Source organism: Scyliorhinus torazame, unplaced genomic scaffold (assembly GCF_047496885.1).
Source record: "Scyliorhinus torazame isolate Kashiwa2021f unplaced genomic scaffold, sScyTor2.1 scaffold_165, whole genome shotgun sequence".
Taxonomy (NCBI): Eukaryota; Metazoa; Chordata; class Chondrichthyes; order Carcharhiniformes; family Scyliorhinidae; genus Scyliorhinus; species Scyliorhinus torazame.
In genome coordinates, this window is record NW_027307892.1 from 285873 (window position 1) to 304047 (window position 18175).

General features: G+C 47.2%; 1 protein-coding gene across 2 annotated transcripts; it reads right to left on the reverse strand.

Annotated features, from left to right (window-relative positions):
- Nucleotides 1-6610: 6610 nt before the first annotated feature.
- LOC140405634 (uncharacterized) lies at nt 6611-17629 on the reverse strand. 2 transcript variants are annotated; one of them, XM_072494173.1, is made up of 2 exons: nt 16745-17629; nt 6611-9717 (listed from the first exon to the last, which is right to left on the reverse strand). In XM_072494173.1, the coding sequence occupies exon 2, from the start codon at nt 9381-9383 to the stop codon at nt 7647-7649; it is 1737 nt and encodes a 578-aa protein (XP_072350274.1). In that variant the 5' UTR covers nt 9384-9717; nt 16745-17629; the 3' UTR covers nt 6611-7646. The 2 variants fall into 2 exon arrangements, with proteins under 2 accessions (XP_072350274.1, XP_072350273.1); XM_072494172.1 differs by having other exon boundaries at nt 16312-17628.
- Between the last annotated feature and the right edge of the window lie 546 nt (nt 17630-18175).

An 18175-nucleotide genomic window follows, 5' to 3' on the forward strand; every position in this document is an offset into this window, starting at 1 on the left:
TGTCCTGGGAGTGTTTGATGGGGAGAGTGTAGAGGGAGCTTTTCTCTGTATCGAAACCCCGTGCTGTGCCTGTCCTGGGAGTGATTGGTGGGGAGAGTGTAGAGGGGGCTTTACTCTGTATCTAACCCCGTGCTGTACCTGTCCTGGGAGTGTTTGATGGGGACAGTGTAGAGGGAGCTTTACTCTGTATCTTACTCGGTGCTCTACCTGTCCTGGGAGTGTTTGATGGGGACAGTGGAGAGGTAGCTTTACTCTGTATCTAACCCCGTGCTGTACCTGTCCTGGGAGTGTTTGATGGGGACAGTGTAGAGGGAGCTTTTCTCTGTATCTAAACCCCGTGCTGTGCCTGTCCTGGGAGTGTTTGGTGGGGACAGTGAAGAGGGGGCTTTACTCTGTATCTAACCCCGTGCTGTACCTGTCCTGGGAGTGTTTGATGGGGACAGTGTAGAGGGAGCTTTACTCTGTATCTAACCCCGTGCTGTACCTGTCCTGGGTGTGTTTGATGGGGACAGAGTAGAGGGAGATTTACTCTGTATCGAACCCCGTGCTGTACCTGTCCTGGGAGTGTTTGATGGGGACAGTGCAGAGGGTGCTTTACTCTGTATCTAACACCGTGCTGTACCTGTCCTGGAAGTGTTTGATGGGGACAGTGTAGACGGAGCTTTACTCTGTATCTAACCCCGTGCTGTACCTGTCCTGGGTGTGTTTGATGGGGACAGACTAGAGGGAGATTTACTCTGTATCGAACCCCGTGCTGTACCTGTCCTGGGAGTGTTTGATGGGGACAGTGTAGAGGGATCTTTACTCTGTATCTAACACCGTGCTGTATTTGTCCTGGGAGTGTTTGATGGGGACAGTGTAGAGGGAGCTTTACTCTGTATCTAACCCCGTGCAGTTCCTGTCCTGGGAGTGTTTGATGCGGACAGTGTAGAGGTAGCTTTACTCTGTATCTAACCCCGTGCTGTACCTGTCCTGGGACTGTTTGAAGGGGACAGTATAGAGAGATCTTTATTCTGTGTCTAACACCGTGCTGTTCCTCTCCCGGGAATGTTTGATGGGGACAGTGTAGAGGGAGCTTTACTCTGTATCTTTCTCGGTGCTCTACCAGTCCTGGGAGTGTTTGATGGGGACAGTGGAGAGGGAGCGTTACTCTGTATCTAACAACGTGCTGTGTCTGTCCTGGGAGTGTTTAATGGGGACAGTGTAGAGGGAGCTTTTCTCTGTATCTAAACCCCGTGCTGTGCCTGTCCTGGGGTGTTTGGTGGGGACAGTAGAGAGGGAGTTTTACTCTGTATCTAACCCCGTGCTGTACCTGTCCTTGGAGTGTTTGATGGGGACAGTGTCGAGGGAGCTTTACTCTGCATCTAACCCCGTGCTGTACCTGTCCTGGGAGTGTTTGATGGGGACAGTATCGAGGGAGCTTTACTCTGCATCTAACCCCGTGCTGTACCTGTCCTGGGAGTGTTTGATGGGGACAGTGTCATGGGAGATTTACACTCTATCTAACCCCGTACTGTACCTGTCCTGGGGGTGTTTGATGGGGACAGTGTCAAGGGAGCTTTACTCTGTATCTAACCCCGTACTGTACCTGTCCTGGGGGTGTTTGATGGGGACAGTGTAGATGGGCTTTTAATCTGTATCCAACCCCGTGCTTCACCTGTCCTGGGGGTGTTTGATGGGGACAGTGTAGAAGGAGCCTTACTCTGTATCTTACTCGGTACTCTACCTGTCCTGGGAGTGTTTGATGGGGACAGTGGAGGGGGAGCTTTACTCTGTATCTAACCCCGTGCTGTACCTGTCCTGGGAGTGTTTGATGGGGAGAGTGTAGAGGGAGCTTTTCTCTGTATCGAAACCCCGTGCTGTGCCTGTCCTGGGAGTGATTGTTGGGGACAGTGTAGAGGGGGCTTTACTCTGTATCTAACCCCATGCTGTACCTGTCCTGGGAGTGTTTGATGGGGACAGCGTAGAGGGAGCTTTACTCTGTATCTAACCCCGTGCTGTACCTGTCCTGGGAGTGTTTGATGGGGACAGTGTAGAGGCAGCTTTACTCTGTATCTTACTCGGTGCTCTACCTGTCCTGGGAGTGTTTGATGGGGACAGTGGAGAGGTAGCTTTACTCTGTATCTAACCCCGTGCTGTACCTGTCCTGGGAGTGTTTGATGGGGACAGTGAAGAGGGGGCTTTACTCTGTATCTAACCCCGTGCTGTACCTGTCCTGGGAGTGTTTGCTGGGGACAGTAGAGAGGGAGCTTTACTCTGTATCTAACCCCGTGCTGTACCAGTCCTGGGAGTGTTTGATGGGGACAGTGTAGAGGGAGCTTTACTCTGTATCTAACCCCGTGCTGTACCTGCCCTGGGTGTGTTTGATTGGGACAGTGTAGAGGGAGATTTACTCTGTATCGAACCCCGTGCTGTACCTGTCCTGGGAGTGTTTGATGGGGACTGTGCAGAGGGAGCTTTACTCTGTATCTAAACCCGTGCTGTACCTGTCCTGGGAGTATTTAATGGGGACAGTGTAGAGGGAGCTTTACTCTGTATCTAACACCGTGCTGTACCTGTCCTGGAAGTGTTTGATGGGGACAGTGTAGACGGAGCTTTACTCTGTATCTAACCCCGTGCTGTACCTCTCCTGGAGTGTTTGATGGGGACAGTGTAGAGGGAGCTTTACTCTGTATCTAACCCCGTGCTGTACCTGTCCTGGGAGTGTTTGATGGGGACAGTGTAGAGGGTGCTTTACTCTGTATCTAAACCCGTGCTGTACCTGTCCTGGGAGTATTTGATGGGGACAGTGTAGAGGGAGCTTTACTCTGTATCTAACACCGTGCTGTACCTGTCCTGGTGGTGTTTGATGGGGACAGTGTCAAGGGAGCTTTACTCTGTATCTAACCCCGTGCTGTACCTGTCCTGGGAGTGTTTGATGGGGACAGTGTAGAGGGTGCTTTACTCTGTATCTAAACCCGTGCTGTACCTGTCCTGGGAGTATTTGATGGGGACAGTGTAGAGGGAGCTTTACTCTGTATCTAACACCGTGCTGTACCTGTCCTGGAAGTGTTTGATGGGGACAGTGTAGACGGAGCTTTACTCTGTATCTAACCCCGTGCTGTACCTGTCCTGGGAGTGTTTGATGGGGACAGTGGAGAGGGATCTTTACTCTGTATCTAACACCGTGCTGTATTTGTCCTGGGAGTGTTTGATGGGGACAGTGTAGAGGGAGCTTTACTCTGTATCTAACCCCGTGCTGTATCTGTCCTGGGAGTGTTTGATGGTGGCAGTGGAGAGGGAGCTTTACTCAGTATCTAACCCCGTGCTGTACCTACCCTGGGAGTGTTTGATGGGGACACTGTAGAGGGAGCTTTTCTCTGTATCTAAACCCCGTGCTGTGCCTGTCCTGGGAGTGTTTGATGGGGACAGTGAAGAGGGAGCATTTCTCTGTATCTAAACGCGTGCTGTACTTGTCCTGGGAGTGTTTGATGGGGACAGTGTAGAGGTTTCTTTACTCTGTACCTAAACCCGTGCTGTACCTGTCCTGGTGATAGGGACAGTGTAGAGGGAGCTTTTCTCTGTATCTAACCCGTGCTGTACCTGTCCTGGGAGTGTTTGATGGGGACAGTGTAGAGGGAGCTTTACCCTGTATCTAACCCCGTGCTGTAACTCTCCTGGGAGTGTTTGATGGGATCAGTGGAGAGGGAACTTTACTCTGTATCTAACCCCGTGCTGCACCTGTCCTGGGAGTGTTTGGTGGGGACAGTGTAGAGGGAGCTTTACTCTGTATCTAACCCCGTGCAGTGCATGTCCTGGGAGTGTTTGATTGGGACAGTGTAGAGGTATCTTTACTCTGTATCTAACCCCGTGCTGTACCTGTCCTGGGAGTGTTTGATGGGGACAGTGTCGAGGGAGCTTTACTCTGCATCTAACCCCGTGCTGTACCTGTCCTGGGAGTGTTTGATGGGGACAGTGTAGAGGGAGCTTTACTCTGTACCTAACCCCGTGCTGTACCTGTCCTGGGGGTGTTTGATGGGGACAGTGTCATGGGAGATTTACACTCTATCTAACCCCGTACTGTACCTGTCCTGGGGGTGTTTGATGGTGACAGTGTCAAGGGAGCTTTACTCTGTATCTAACCCCGTACTGTACCTGTCCTGGGGGTGTTTGATGGGGACAGTGTAGATGGGCTTTTAATCTGTATCCAACCCCGTGCTGCACCTGTCCTGGGAGTGTTTGATGGGGACAGTGTAGAAGGAGCTTTACTCTGTATCTTACTCGGTGCTCTACCTGTCCTGGGAGTGTTTGATGGGGACAGTGGGGAGGGAGCTTTACTCTGTATCTAACCCCGTGCTGTACCTGTCCTGGGAGTGTTTGATGGGGAGAGTGTAGAGGGAGCTTTTCTCTGTATCGAAACCCCGTGCTGTGCCAGTCCTGGGAGTGATTGGTGGGGAGAGTGTAGAGGGGGCTTTACTCTGTATCTAACCCCGTGCTGTACCTGTCCTGGGAGTGTTTGATGGGGACAGTGTAGAGGGAGCTTTACTCTGTATCTTACTCGGTGCTCTACCTGTCCTGGGAGTGTTTGATGGGGACAGTGGAGAGGTAGCTTTACTCTGTATCTAACCCCGTGCTGTACCTGTCCTGGGAGTGTTTGATGGGGACAGTGTAGAGGGAGCTTTTCTCTGTATCTAAACCCCGTGCTGTGCCTGTCCTGGGAGTGTTTGGTGGGGACAGTGAAGAGGGGGCTTTACTCTGTATCTAACCCCGTGCTGTACCTGTCCTGGGAGTGTTTGATGGGGACAGTGTAGAGGGAGCTTTACTCTGTATCTAACCCCGTGCTGTACCTGTCCTGGGTGTGTTTGATGGGGACAGAGTAGAGGGAGATTTACTCTGTATCGAACCCCGTGCTGTACCTGTCCTGGGAGTGTTTGATGGGGACAGTGCAGAGGGTGCTTTACTCTGTATCTAACACCGTGCTGTACCTGTCCTGGAAGTGTTTGATGGGGACAGTGTAGACGGAGCTTTACTCTGTATCTAACCCCGTGCTGTACCTGTCCTGGGTGTGTTTGATGGGGACAGACTAGAGGGAGATTTACTCTGTATCGAACCCCGTGCTGTACCTGTCCTGGGAGTGTTTGATGGGGACAGTGTAGAGGGATCTTTACTCTGTATCTAACACCGTGCTGTATTTGTCCTGGGAGTGTTTGATGGGGACAGTGTAGAGGGAGCTTTACTCTGTATCTAACCCCATGCTGTATCTGTCCTGGGAGTGTTTGATGGGGGCAGTGGAGAGGGAGCTTTACTCAGTATCTAACCCCGTGCTGTACCTGTCCTGGGAGTGTTTGATGGGGACAGTGGGGAGGGAGCTTTACTCTGTATCTAACCCCGTGCTGTACCTGTCCTGGGAGTGTTTGATGGGGAGAGTGTAGAGGGAGCTTTTCTCTGTATCGAAACCCCGTGCTGTGCCTGTCCTGGGAGTGATTGGTGGGGACAGTGTAGAGGGGGCTTTACTCTGTATCTAACCCCGTGCTGTACCTGTCCTGGGAGTGTTTGATGGGGACAGTGTAGAGGGAGTTTTACTCTGTATCTTACTCGGTGCTCTACCTGTCCTGGGAGTGTTTGATGGGGACAGTGGAGAGGTAGCTTTACTCTGTATCTAACCCCGTGCTGTACCTGTCCTGGGAGTGTTTGATGGGGACAGTGTAGAGGGAGCTTTTCTCTGTATCTAAACCCCGTGCTGTACCTGTCCTGGTAGTGTTTGATGGGGACAGTGTAGAGGGAGCTTTACTCTGCATCTAACCCCGTGCTGTACCTGTCCTGGGTGTGTTTGATGGGGACAGAGTAGAGGGAGATTTACTCTGTATCGAACCCCGTGCTGTACCTGTCCTGGGAGTGTTTGATGGGGACAGTGCAGAGGGTGCTTTACTCTGTATCTAACACCGTGCTGTACCTGTCCTGGAAGTGTTTGATGGGGACAGTGTAGACGGAGCTTTACTCTGTATCTAACCCCGTGCTGTACCTGTCCTGGGTGTGTTTGATGGGGACAGACTAGAGGGAGATTTACTCTGTATCGAACCCCGTGCTGTACCTGTCCTGGGAGTGTTTGATGGGGACAGTGTAGAGGGATCTTTACTCTGTATCTAACACCGTGCTGTATTTGTCCTGGGAGTGTTTGATGGGGACAGTGTAGAGGGAGCTTTACTCTGTATCTAACCCCGTGCTGTATCTGTCCTGGGAGTGTTTGATGGGGGCAGTGGAGAGGGAGCTTTACTCAGTATCTAACCCCGTGCTGTACCTACCCTGGGAGTGTTTGATGGGGACACTGTAGAGGGAGCTTTTCTCTGTATCTAAACCCCGTGCTGTGCCTTTCCTGGGAGTGTTTGATGGGGACAGTGAAGAGGGAGCATTTCTCTGTATCTAACCGCGTGCTGTACTTGTCCTGGGAGTGTTTGATGGGGACAGTGTAGAGGTTTCTTTACTCTGTACCTAAACCCGTGCTGTACCTGTCCTGGTGATAGTGTCGTGGTTCCCCAAGACGACAATTCGTGAGTATCGATTAGAACAGAGAGTCTGAACAGCGATCTTCCAAGCAGTGGATTTTATTCAACTAGTACAAGAGAACAAAATCGGGATGTCCGGAACAATCCGAAGAGCCCTCAGGCTTACAGGCTTTTTATATACATTTTAGTTCCATATCTCAAGGTCCTCATCTTTCTTATCTTACTCTACAACCGGACCTCGCTTTTGGCCACTATTATTTTTAGATGCCTTTTATCTGTTTTAGTCACGATTGGTCGCTTCCTTTTTCCTCTCTCTGTCTCTTAAACCATGGTGGTTATAACTCCTGCCCTTATCTCTACTTTTCTGCTTGTGCAACAATCGTGGTTTAGCTGACTTAGGCCGAATGTATAGGAAACATCTGCTTTCTTTATTCTTTCTTGTTTATTATGGTTTATTACTAAAGTAAGTCACGAAGCAATATTCACTGTATTCCCAAATGATTAGTAGTTGCTTTTATTAATTAGTAATTGCTAAGCTACTTTTCTGGGTCTTCTGCTTTGATTATGTCAACTATACTTGATTACATTAGGTTGTCTATTCTGTGTTTGATTATGTTACTTCACACAGGGTTATGCTAAATTACATCAGGTTACATAGATCACCCATTCATTTCATTACTCACCTAACTCTATTTTATTATTTCACTAAAACCTATGATTCTGCATGCCATATCTAGGTTATATAATATCTAGGACAAGTTACCTATACTTATACAATACTCAGTACAAACTCCCAACATGTCCCCCCTTTGAGGCTATCTCCTAGCCTCACCACAATTACCAAACTCAAATAACCCCTCGTTTTTTAGAAAATGCATTTTAAATCTAATCGCTCTCTGCAGGCAATGTGGAGGAGCCGAATATTTTGGCCAGGGGCCAATGCCCCTGTTATACTTTTAACATAATGCGGCTAGCCAGATTCAGATTCTCGGGCTGCTCCCCCAGGTTGCCTGCTCCTAACAGTCATCAGCCAAAAACCTCCCCACTCTTGGCAAGGAAAGGGAAAAAAGACTGATTCCTGTGTACAGACTAAGTTCTTTCGGGCAGTCGCGACTTTCAGCAAGGTGCGTATCGTTTTCACCAGACGATCGTCCATAACTGCAGTTAGCTCATAGAGTGACGAGATTCAACTTCAACCAAGGTCATGGTAAATTCACTTTGAGGGGGCGACTTAAGGTTTCCCCATTCTTCTGTTGTTCGTCCTGAACGCGAACTGCTGAGCACCCGAGTCACCATCTGCCGTGCCGCTATCCTGGAAAGGAAGGATCTCAGGACGGGTAGGAGACAACAAAATATTAATCCCAAAATGACTATTGTTGTGACTGCTATAGCTCCGGCCTTGGCAAACCATGCCCCCCATTTTCCGAACATTCTATCCAACCAACTCCATACCCCCTGTCCAAATCCAGCATTATCTTTCATCTCTGTCGCAAGATTCTTTAACTTATTCATGGCTTGTGTAAAAGACCCCTCTGGACTAGTGTTATTAGGGATAAATGTGCAACACTGATCCCCAAACATAACACACACACCTCCTTTTTCAGCTAGAAGCCAATCTAATGCCTGTCGATTTTGCCATGCCATTTTGCTGGTTGCATCCAACTGCTCCCCCAAAGCAGCCAGGGCATCATTCGAATAATTAATAAACCTCTGCTGATTATAATAAATGTAATTGATCCACTCAGTATTCTTGTTGGGTGATATCCAGAAAAAGATGGATTCAAACCCAGCGGCTATTTCATTCCTAGCTTTAAACTCATTCGGGATACCTCGGGGTTGGCCAATTGCATCCAGTTTTACGTTAGGGTCAAGGGTATATGCTCTCTTAGCTCTACGTGATGTAATGCTGCTTTCCACCGGTAGTATCACAGTGCTCTGGGCCAGCATTACTCGAGCACACAGGCCATGCCAATCCGGTGGTAACGTAGCCAGCAGCCCTTTTTCCGGGCCACAAAGCCACCAGAGATCGGCCAGTTGATTTGTTTGATGTTCTAATACATAGGGAGGGGGTGACATTCCCCCTGTTATGTTGGCAGTAGCAGGGTTGAGCAGACCACGGATGTCAGAAACGTCCCAAATCCTTTCACACTGTCCTGTGTAATTTCCCAAATTACTTCCCGCGTCTTGTTCCCTCCAATAGCAATCTTGGACTTGTAAGTTGGGTTTTACCTGCCATTCCTCCGGGACCGCATCCACAGCCGATTTTGGCCATATTGGACACTGGCGGGCCACATGGGAGGAGATATGCTTTGCCCCAGCACGTAGGATACATTCGACTTGACATCTCGGCATTGTCCCCTTACAAAGGTTATCACATGCATTAGCTGAACAGTCTATTGCGTCATACTTGTAAGTTCGATTCTTGTGTACATAGATGCGTGGGATAGTGCTATATGGGCGACACATTTCTTTTTTCCATTTTAATATCATGGTCCAACAGTCTCCTGATCCCCACGGTATATCAGCTACCTGGGTGTGTGGTCTGTCCGCCGCACATATCACACAATCTTTCCCATCATTATTTTTCTTACCAGTATATGCAGCCCATTTCCACCAAGCGTTTGTCTGTGCTTTCTCCCATACAGTATTTGTGCTTGCTGACCGTTTTCGTCTGGCTTGTTTTAATATTCCACCTCCCTGAACCTGCACCCTTATGGTCTCTGAACTCCACTTTCCATTGTTATGGGTCAAGGAAGTCCTCAAAGGAAATAGTTTCCAAGTCCCAGGTAGGGAATGAGGGCCCCTCCCTGTTCTCACCTTCTTCGGCATCTTGACTAACAGGCTCAGGCTGGGCATTTGTATCATCAGCCAGCCCATGCACAGGACTACTTTCATCATCATCTACTCCTTCCGGTCTACTTTGACTCTGTTCCACCTCCCCACGAGTCTCCTCGTCTTGCTCTATGTCTTCCTCACTGCTACTTTGATCCGCACCGGCACCGTCCTCAACCTCCCCTCTCTCTTCTACCCCAGTTACCGTTCTGGTACAATGATTCAAGTGATACCACAGTGTGCTGCCTTCAACTTGCAACGCCGTGGGAGACACCTTAGTGACTTCAAATGGTCCTTCCCTTCTCGGTTCGTTCCAACGTCTCCGGAACTTCCTGATGTATACTCGATCTCCAGGTCTGATAAGGTGTTCTGCTGCAGGGCTCTCTTCCTCTTTGGCTTTTTCCTGTTCAAATATAGTTCTATGTATAATAGTTAATTGTCGTACATACTCTCTTGCGTCCTGATCTAAACATTCCAGCGCGGGGCCACCTGCTCCTCTGATCTTTGGTACCGGCATTACTCTTCCTGTCATCATCTCATGTGGGCTCAAATGTGTGATTCTGTTCTCCTGACACCTATATTGCATTAAAGCTAATGGCAGAGCATCCATCCAATTTTTTCCTGTGTCACTGCAAATTTTGCTGATTTTAGCCTTAAGGGTTCCGTTTGCTCTCTCCACCATCCCTTGGGATTGAGGATGATACACACATCCAAACCTCTGCTTTATTCGGAGTGCTGAGAGAGTTTCCCTTAGTGCCCTTCCTATAAAAGCAGACCCATTATCTGAACTTAATTGCATGGGTATGCCAAATCTCGGGATAAGTTCTTTTGACAGGAAGTTAATGACAGTTCCAGATCCTTGATCTTTGGATGGTGTTGCTTCTATCCATCTGCTGAATCGATCAATAATCACTAGCATGTATCTTTTCCCCCTCACCACCTTTCCCATATCTACATAGTCCATGCAGAGATGTTGAAATGGTCCCTCGGGAATGGGTATATGCCCTATTGGGGCAGTAATGCCCTTCCTGATATTATTCTGAGCACACACCTCACACTGACTTAGCATGTAATCAATTGAGTTCTGCAGGTATGGTGACCAGAATCCTTCTTTCTTGATCTTCCTAGCCACCTCTCCTCTGGCGCAGTGGTCCACTCCATGTGCTTCGCTGATTAGTACGGTCAGTAATGTTGTGGGTGCTATGACCAATCCCTCCCCATTTCTCCACACTTGATCATGTTGTCCTTGTATCGCTCCTCTATCTTTCCACATTGTCTTTTCAGCTACAGGGGCTTCCTCCTGTAGCTGTGCCACATCTTCTAAAGTGATCTGAGGTTCGATATTCCCCACACCTGGCCCTGGGTGTGGTCTTGCTATCTCTACTGGGGCTATTGTGGCCTCAATGTATCCTGATGCTTCTTTAGCTGCCTGGTCTGCTTTGGTGTTTCCCTGTGTGATGCTATCCGTCCCCTTTTTGTGCGCCTGACACTTAATTATGGCTAATTCTCTTGGGCCCATCATGGCCTTTATTAAAGCCCTAATTTGACCCTCGTGGTGTATTGGTCCTCCTCCACTTTTCATAAATCCCCTTTGCTTCCATATTGCCCCAAACAGGTGGCAGACCCCGTGGGCATAGGCCGAATCAGTATAAATTTCCGCTGCTTCTCCATTTGCTAACTCACATGCTCTGGTCAGTGCTTCAAGCTCCGCTAACTGGGCTGAACATGGCTGTTCACATTCTTTTGCCTCTATTACCTCAAACGATTTCCCTTTCTGTTCGACTATTGCATAGCCAGCATGATTTCCCTTATGATCCCTACAACATGAACCATCCACGTACAATGTCCTCTTCCCTTCTGTGCTTAAGCTTTCTGCCTTCAAGTCCTGCCTCAATTTCATAAATGCCCTGGTTTCTCTTACGCACTCATGCTCCTCTCCCTCATGTGGCAGTGGCATATAGTCAGCTGGGTTAGCCCTATTACACTTTACTATCGTAATGTCCGGAAATGTGGTCAGCATTTGAAAATGATGAATTCTAGCCGGTGTCAGAACAAATTTCCCTTTCTCAATCAACTCAGCTACCTTATGGTACACATGTATGTTTATCGGATATCCCATTGTGACTGTAGATGCCTTTTCATACGCCCACCAAGCTGCTGCCAGGCCTTGGTAGCACGGAGGATATCCCATTGCTACGTCGTCTAGCCTGGTGCTGTAATATGCTACAGCCTGCCTTCGTCTACCCTTGCAATTTTCCTGTGTTAGCACTGCTGTAGCAAATCCGGCTTCCCTGTTACTCACAAATAAGTCAAAGGGTTTGTCATATGTCGGTAAAGCCAATGCCGGAGCTTGTGCCATTTCTGTCTTTATATTTTCAAATGCGTCTGAAGCATCTTTATCCCATTTCAATTTGGCTTTCAATTCTTCGCACCCTGCCTCCTTCATTACCTTTCGTAGTGCCTGCGTTTTTTCCGCATAGTTTTCCACCCATTCTGAACTGAATCCTGTCATTCCCAAAAATGTCATCATTTGGCCCACCGTCTGTGGTTTCGGAATCTTTAATACAGCTTTGATCTGCTGAGAAGCTATCCCTTTCTGTCCCGCTGATATGTCTCTTCCTAAGTACTCTACTTTCTCCTGGCACATCTGCAGCTTTTTCCTGGATACCTTATGGCCCCCTTCTGCTAGTCTTTCTAACAGTTTTAAACTATCCTTCCTGCATTGTTCTTGTGTTTCTGTGCATAATAACAAATCATCCACATATTGTATCAGTGTTCCTTCCAACTGCACTCCTGTTAAATCTTCTTTCAACACCTGATTGAATACATGTGGAGAATGTTTAAATCCTTGGGGCATCCTGTTGTATGTGTATTGTTTCCCTTCGAACGTAAATGCAAAGAGATACTGACTTTCTTGAGCTAACGGCACACTAAAAAATGCCGAACATAGGTCTATCACAGTAAACCATTTACTTTCAGGTGGTATATTTGTCAACAAGGTATAAGGGTTCGGAACTTCTACTGGCATATCTTCCACTACCTCATTAATTGCTCTGAGGTCATGCACCAATCTCCATTTTTCTCCGTCCGCTTTCTTCACCGGTAGCAGCGGTGTATTACACCTGCTTCGGGTCTCTTTTAATACCCCTGCTTCTATCAATCCCTTAATTGTTCCTCTAATTCCCTCAATTGCTTCTGTCTTGATTGGATATTGGGGCCTATAAGGCCCCTGGCGTCCTGTCTTTAATCTGACTTCAACTGGATTAGCGGTTTTGACCCTCCCCACATCCGTGTCCTGTCTGGACCACAATTCCTGCGGGAGGGAGTTCAAATCCTGCTCTAAACTCTCTCTCCATTCTAGTTCATGTTTCTCAATTTGCACTCCTATTGTTACTTGCTTTGGTTTCCCAAGCAACTTAACATCCAAAATTATCTTCGTCATTTGTCCGTCACTGGACGTCCAAATATCTATATTGTCTGTCTGAACAAATTCTAAGTCTTGTGCTTTCAACACCATTGGTCCTAGGTCTTTTGATCTATATTCCGGATTCACTTTCAATGTGACATGTGGCCCTGCTCCAGGTACAGAGAACCATTTATCAACCCATTTATTCCTAACGATTGTGAGGGCTGCTCCCTCTAGTCCAATTAAAATACTTCCTGTCTCTATTTCCTGTTCTTGTCCCGCCTCTCTTTCCCATTTCTCCTGGATCTCAGGTTCCTGCTTCTCATCAAATATCATTGTACTGTGTAATTCTGTTCTTGGCCATTTGGCTTGAGGTATCCTGGCATCTATAAGTTTTCCCCAAATTTCCCATATTTCTCTTTTAACTTGTTCTTCTACATCTCCCAACCAATATACATTAACCCTTTCTTCTCCTGGTATCTCAAGTGGATATATTCCCATCAAATCAATTCCCTGTTCTGTACATTCTAATTTTAGTCCCAAACCTAGGATTGCATCCCTTCCTAATAGATTTAAAGGAGTTTTATCACATATTAAGACAGGTACATGGGTAGTCTTGTTTCCAATGGTAACAGGCACCGGCGTCGTCATTCGAGCTAATGTTACTTTCCCCGAGAACCCCACAGTTTTTATAAACTGGTTTGACAATGGTAAGTGATCCGCATATTTCGTTTGTATGCACGTACATGTGGCGCCGGTGTCTATCATCATGGGGACCTCGATCCCTCCTACTCTAACGTTAACTATAGGCTCCTGTTCTGCGGTTTCTGTTATTTGTACGTACTGTCCTACCATTTTGGGGTTCTCTGGGCCTCCCTATGGGGAAATTTGATGATTTACCGGCCCTTGAAACATCGGGATGCTGTTTGGTGACACTTGGATCATTTGCTGGCTTGTCTGCTGCTGGTTCTCTCCCTGCCTGTGGGAATTTCGCGGGCAATTCCTTTTTATGTGCCCTGCCTCCCCGCACCCCCAACACACCCCTGGAGGGCCAGGCAATGGTCCCTGTCTCGGAGCCTGATTATTAACCTGTCCCTGTCCTCTCTGATTCTGATAGGATGGCCTACCACCTCCTTGTCCTTTCCCATTTCTATTCCTGTCAGTTTGACCTTGCAGAGCGTATGGATTTTGATAATTTAGGCCACAAGCTTCTGGGTTTATGGACAGTGGGAAGGCAGAAATGTTATAGGTTACGATGGGTTGGCCTCCATCTCCGCTCCCCCCTAATATTATTGGTGCTGGTTGTTCCTCTAATTTTTGTTCCACCACCACCGGTGCTATTTTTCTGGGTACGAGATCCTCTTTTGCCTTTATCTTATCCTTGTTTTTGATCTCTTCCAACTGTGCCTGAAGGAGTTTACGTTGTATCTCCTTCAGCTGTTTGTCTGCATTCTTTTCATCTTTGCGATGTCTCTCTACTGCATGGGCAACATAATCAACAAACTCTCGGTAACTTTTTGAGTCCAAGCCCACCACCTCCTCCAGTCTTGTTTTAGCTGGGACTGGCAAGCCCTCCAGTATTGTAGCCCGGAACATGGCATTGGTCAGTGGGTCTGTTAGAATGTCCCTTTCCGTGTCCCTTCTCCATCTTCTTAATTGTTTTTCCACGTATACAGCCGCATTCTCCTCCTCACCCAATGGCTCCCCCCTTAGGGTTTTTACATCCATTCGGTTGGGGTATGTATCCCGCAATGCCTGCCATATGTCTTGGCGATACGGGTCCATGGGTGTCCCATCTACGTCTGGGTCATAAGCTGCCATCGGGATGCCTGCACGTCTCATTATTTCTGCCATTTGGTCCATTCCTAGCACCTTTGTCAAGAGAGCTTTGACGTCACCCAGTGCCATCCTTTTCCCCATCATTCCCGCCTCCAACTGTCCAATCCACCTTCCAGCTCCATCCAAAATATTGGGTAATTCATTAATTAAACTAGGCAGATCCTGTCCTGACCAAGGGATATACTGCAGTCTGCCACCCTTCAGAATCACTGGGAGCATGCTTTTTTCTCTTCTATCCTCATCTGGAAATTTCACAGGTTTGTGTTTCTTTCGCAGTGATTTTCTTCGTCCCCCTAACACTGATTGTCCCCCTTCGTCTTCACTACTTGCTTCTGTCTCTTCTTCCATCTTTCCCTTTTTTCTATTTTTCTCCGGGTACCTCTCTGGGTGTTTCCATGTCCATGGCTTTTCCAATCTTTGTCTATTTGTCCCTTCGGGTACTTCCCAGCCTATCTCTTCTTTTTCTTTTTCCTCTCTGTTCCATCCTACTCTCTTTCCTTCTATTCTTCCCTGTGACGTCTCACTCCCATATTTGGAGAGATCCTCTTCTGTTCTCCACTTACATCCCTCTTTAACATTCTTCCCTCTCCTTTCTCGTTCCTTATCCGCTTTCATTGTCTCCTTTGCCCATTCCAAAAGTTCTACCATATTTACTTCTTCTATCAATTCCTTTCTCTTTTGACTCAGCTCATCCAACTCCTCTTCTACTTTCCTAGCCGCTTCTTCTATATCTTGTTTCTTTTCTCTCTCCCTTTCTTTCCATTCATCCTTCGTCATTGGTTCCATGTTATATTCTCCCTCAAAATTCATTGTACCTGATATAACTGGGTACAGTCCCTTGGAGCTCTGTTCCCCTAAATATGGGGGCGGGGCTTCGTTTGGATCTTCCAATTCTGCTTTTTCCCGAAATTGTACTGGCATCTGCCTCCTGTCCCCCCTCCATGCCCTTCTTTTCTCTTTCCCCTCTTGCTCAAACAATGCTAGTATTTCTAACTCCTTTTCTCGCTTCTCCCTTCTTTTGCTCGATTTATCCTTAATTTTATAGTTCTTTATCATTCCTTTCTGGTCCTCACACCTCTCTACGTCCCATGTGCCTTCCTCCGGCCACTGTGTATTGGTCTTGCTTGTTCTTTTAGCCCACTTTTTAGAAACGTGTTCTATATCTCCCCTAAGGGCTGGGAACTTCTCCCCTAATTTCTCCACTGGTGTTCTAAACTTGTGTTCCATTATTCGTCTTTTTGGGCTACTGTCACAATTCTTATCACTCAATTTGTCAGAGTTAGGTATCACAGTGATGATCACTTGCTGTATTATTTTCCCGTGTTCAGTCCCCTGTTTACCTTTCTCTTGGGTTTCCTTTGTCAATATCTGTAACTCTAACCGGGGTTCCGATATCCACTTCCCAGTAATCCCCTGTCCCGGCACTATCTTCCTCTCCCGGGCTATGGGGTAGTATGTTCTCACTTGTTTGTCTATTTGTACAGAAACCCTGTAGCGGTCAGATTCCTTTATTAATTTCTCTAGAGTTTCTAATTCTATCTCGTCTATCCAATTCCTGTCGGCTATTTCTTCCCAGTTCACATACGGCCACTCATTTTTTATCTCTTCTAAATTAGTTACATGTGTAACCTTTTCCCAATCCAGGGTTGCTTCTGTTTTTTGTTAATTTTTAATCCCCTGACTTTTCTTTTCAACCTGTTGTATCAATCTCACCGCTAGGTGGTCGTGTCAGTGTAATGTGCTTTTAATTACCGTATTAGGTCAGAGAGCGATCTCTCACTGATCTCTCTCCCTCTCGGTTGACGTCCGTTACCCGAGGTCCTGGGTAGGTTTGGACTGGCAGATTCTTCCACACTTACTCTCTTCCGGGCAAGTCGTGACCTGAAAAACCCGCTCCAAACCGCTTGACTTAACCTAATTGCATTAATTTAGCGTTCGGTCTTTTTCCCGTCTCACTTTTTACCCATTCACAGACAATACAGTATTCTCAGCGCGCTTTTGCATGCAATGCTCCACTCTTCAGATCAGGCTCAGTCTCTCAAAGTACTTTACCCAATTTAGCTTCACCTTTGCAGGATATCTTTTGGGTTTGGGGAGATCCAGGACCAGCAAAGAGCCGGGTGCGCCGGGCCTCGAGATCCCTTTTCCGACAACAAGGATTTACATGCAATACAAATTTGCTCACCTTGCTGTCAGAATGCCGGCTTTGGGATGTCCAGCCCCGGTCGGACCTCCGTCTCCGCCACTCCTTCCAGATGCTTTTCTGGGCGATCTCGCTCCAACCCTGCTCGCAGCGCCAATTCTGTCGTGGTTCCCCAAGACGACAATTCGTGAGTATCGATTAGAACAGAGAGTCTGAACAGCGATCTTCCAAGCAGTGGATTTTATTCAACTAGTACAAGAGAATAAAATCGGGATGTCCGGAACAATCCGAAGAGCCCTCAGGCTTACAGGCTTTTTATATACATTTTAGTTCCATATCTCAAGGTCCTCATCTTTCTTATCTTACTCTACAACCGGACCTCGCTTTTGGCCACTATTATTTTTAGATGCCTTTTATCTGTTTTAGTCACGATTGGTCGCTTCCTTTTTCCTCTCTCTGTCTCTTAAACCATGGTGGTTATAACTCCTGCCCTTATCTCTACTTTTCTGCTTGTGCAACAATCGTGGTTTAGCTGACTTAGGCCGAATGTATAGGAAACATCTGCTTTCTTTATTCTTTCTTGTTTATTATGGTTTATTACTAAAGTAAGTCACGAAGCAATATTCACTGTATTCCCAAATGATTAGTAGTTGCTTTTATTAATTAGTAATTGCTAAGCTACTTTTCTGGGTCTTCTGCTTTGATTATGTCAACTATACTTGATTACATTAGGTTGTCTATTCTGTGTTTGATTATGTTACTTCACACAGGGTTATGCTAAATTACATCAGGTTACATAGATCACCCATTCATTTCATTACTCACCTAACTCTATTTTATTATTTCACTAAAACCTATGATTCTGCATGCCATATCTAGGTTATATAATATCTAGGACAAGTTACCTATACTTATACAATACTCAGTACAAACTCCCAACAATAGGGACAGTGTAGAGGGAGCTTTTCTCTGTATCTAACCCCGTGCTGTAACTCTCCTGGGAGTGTTTGATGGGATCAGTGGAGAGGGAACTTTACTCTGTATCTAACCCCGTGCTGCACCTGTCCTGGGAGTGTTTGGTGGGGACAGTGTAGAGGGAGCTTTACTCTGTATCTAACCCCGTGCAGTGCATGTCCTGGGAGTGTTTGATTGGGACAGTGTAGAGGTATCTTTACTCTGTATCTAACCCCGTGCTGTACCTGTCCTGGGACTGTTTGATGGGGACAGTATAGAGAGATCTTTATTCTGTGTCTAACACCGTGCTGTTCCTCTCCTGGGAATGTTTGATGGGGACAGTGTAGAGGGAGCTTTACTCTGTATCTTTCTCGGTGCTCTACCAGTCCTGGGAGTGTTTGATGGGGACAGTGGAGAGGGAGCGTTACTCTGTATCTAACAACGTGCTGTACCTGTCCTGGGAGTGTTTAATGGGGACAGTGTAGAGGGAGCTTTTCTCTGTATCTAAACACCGTGCTG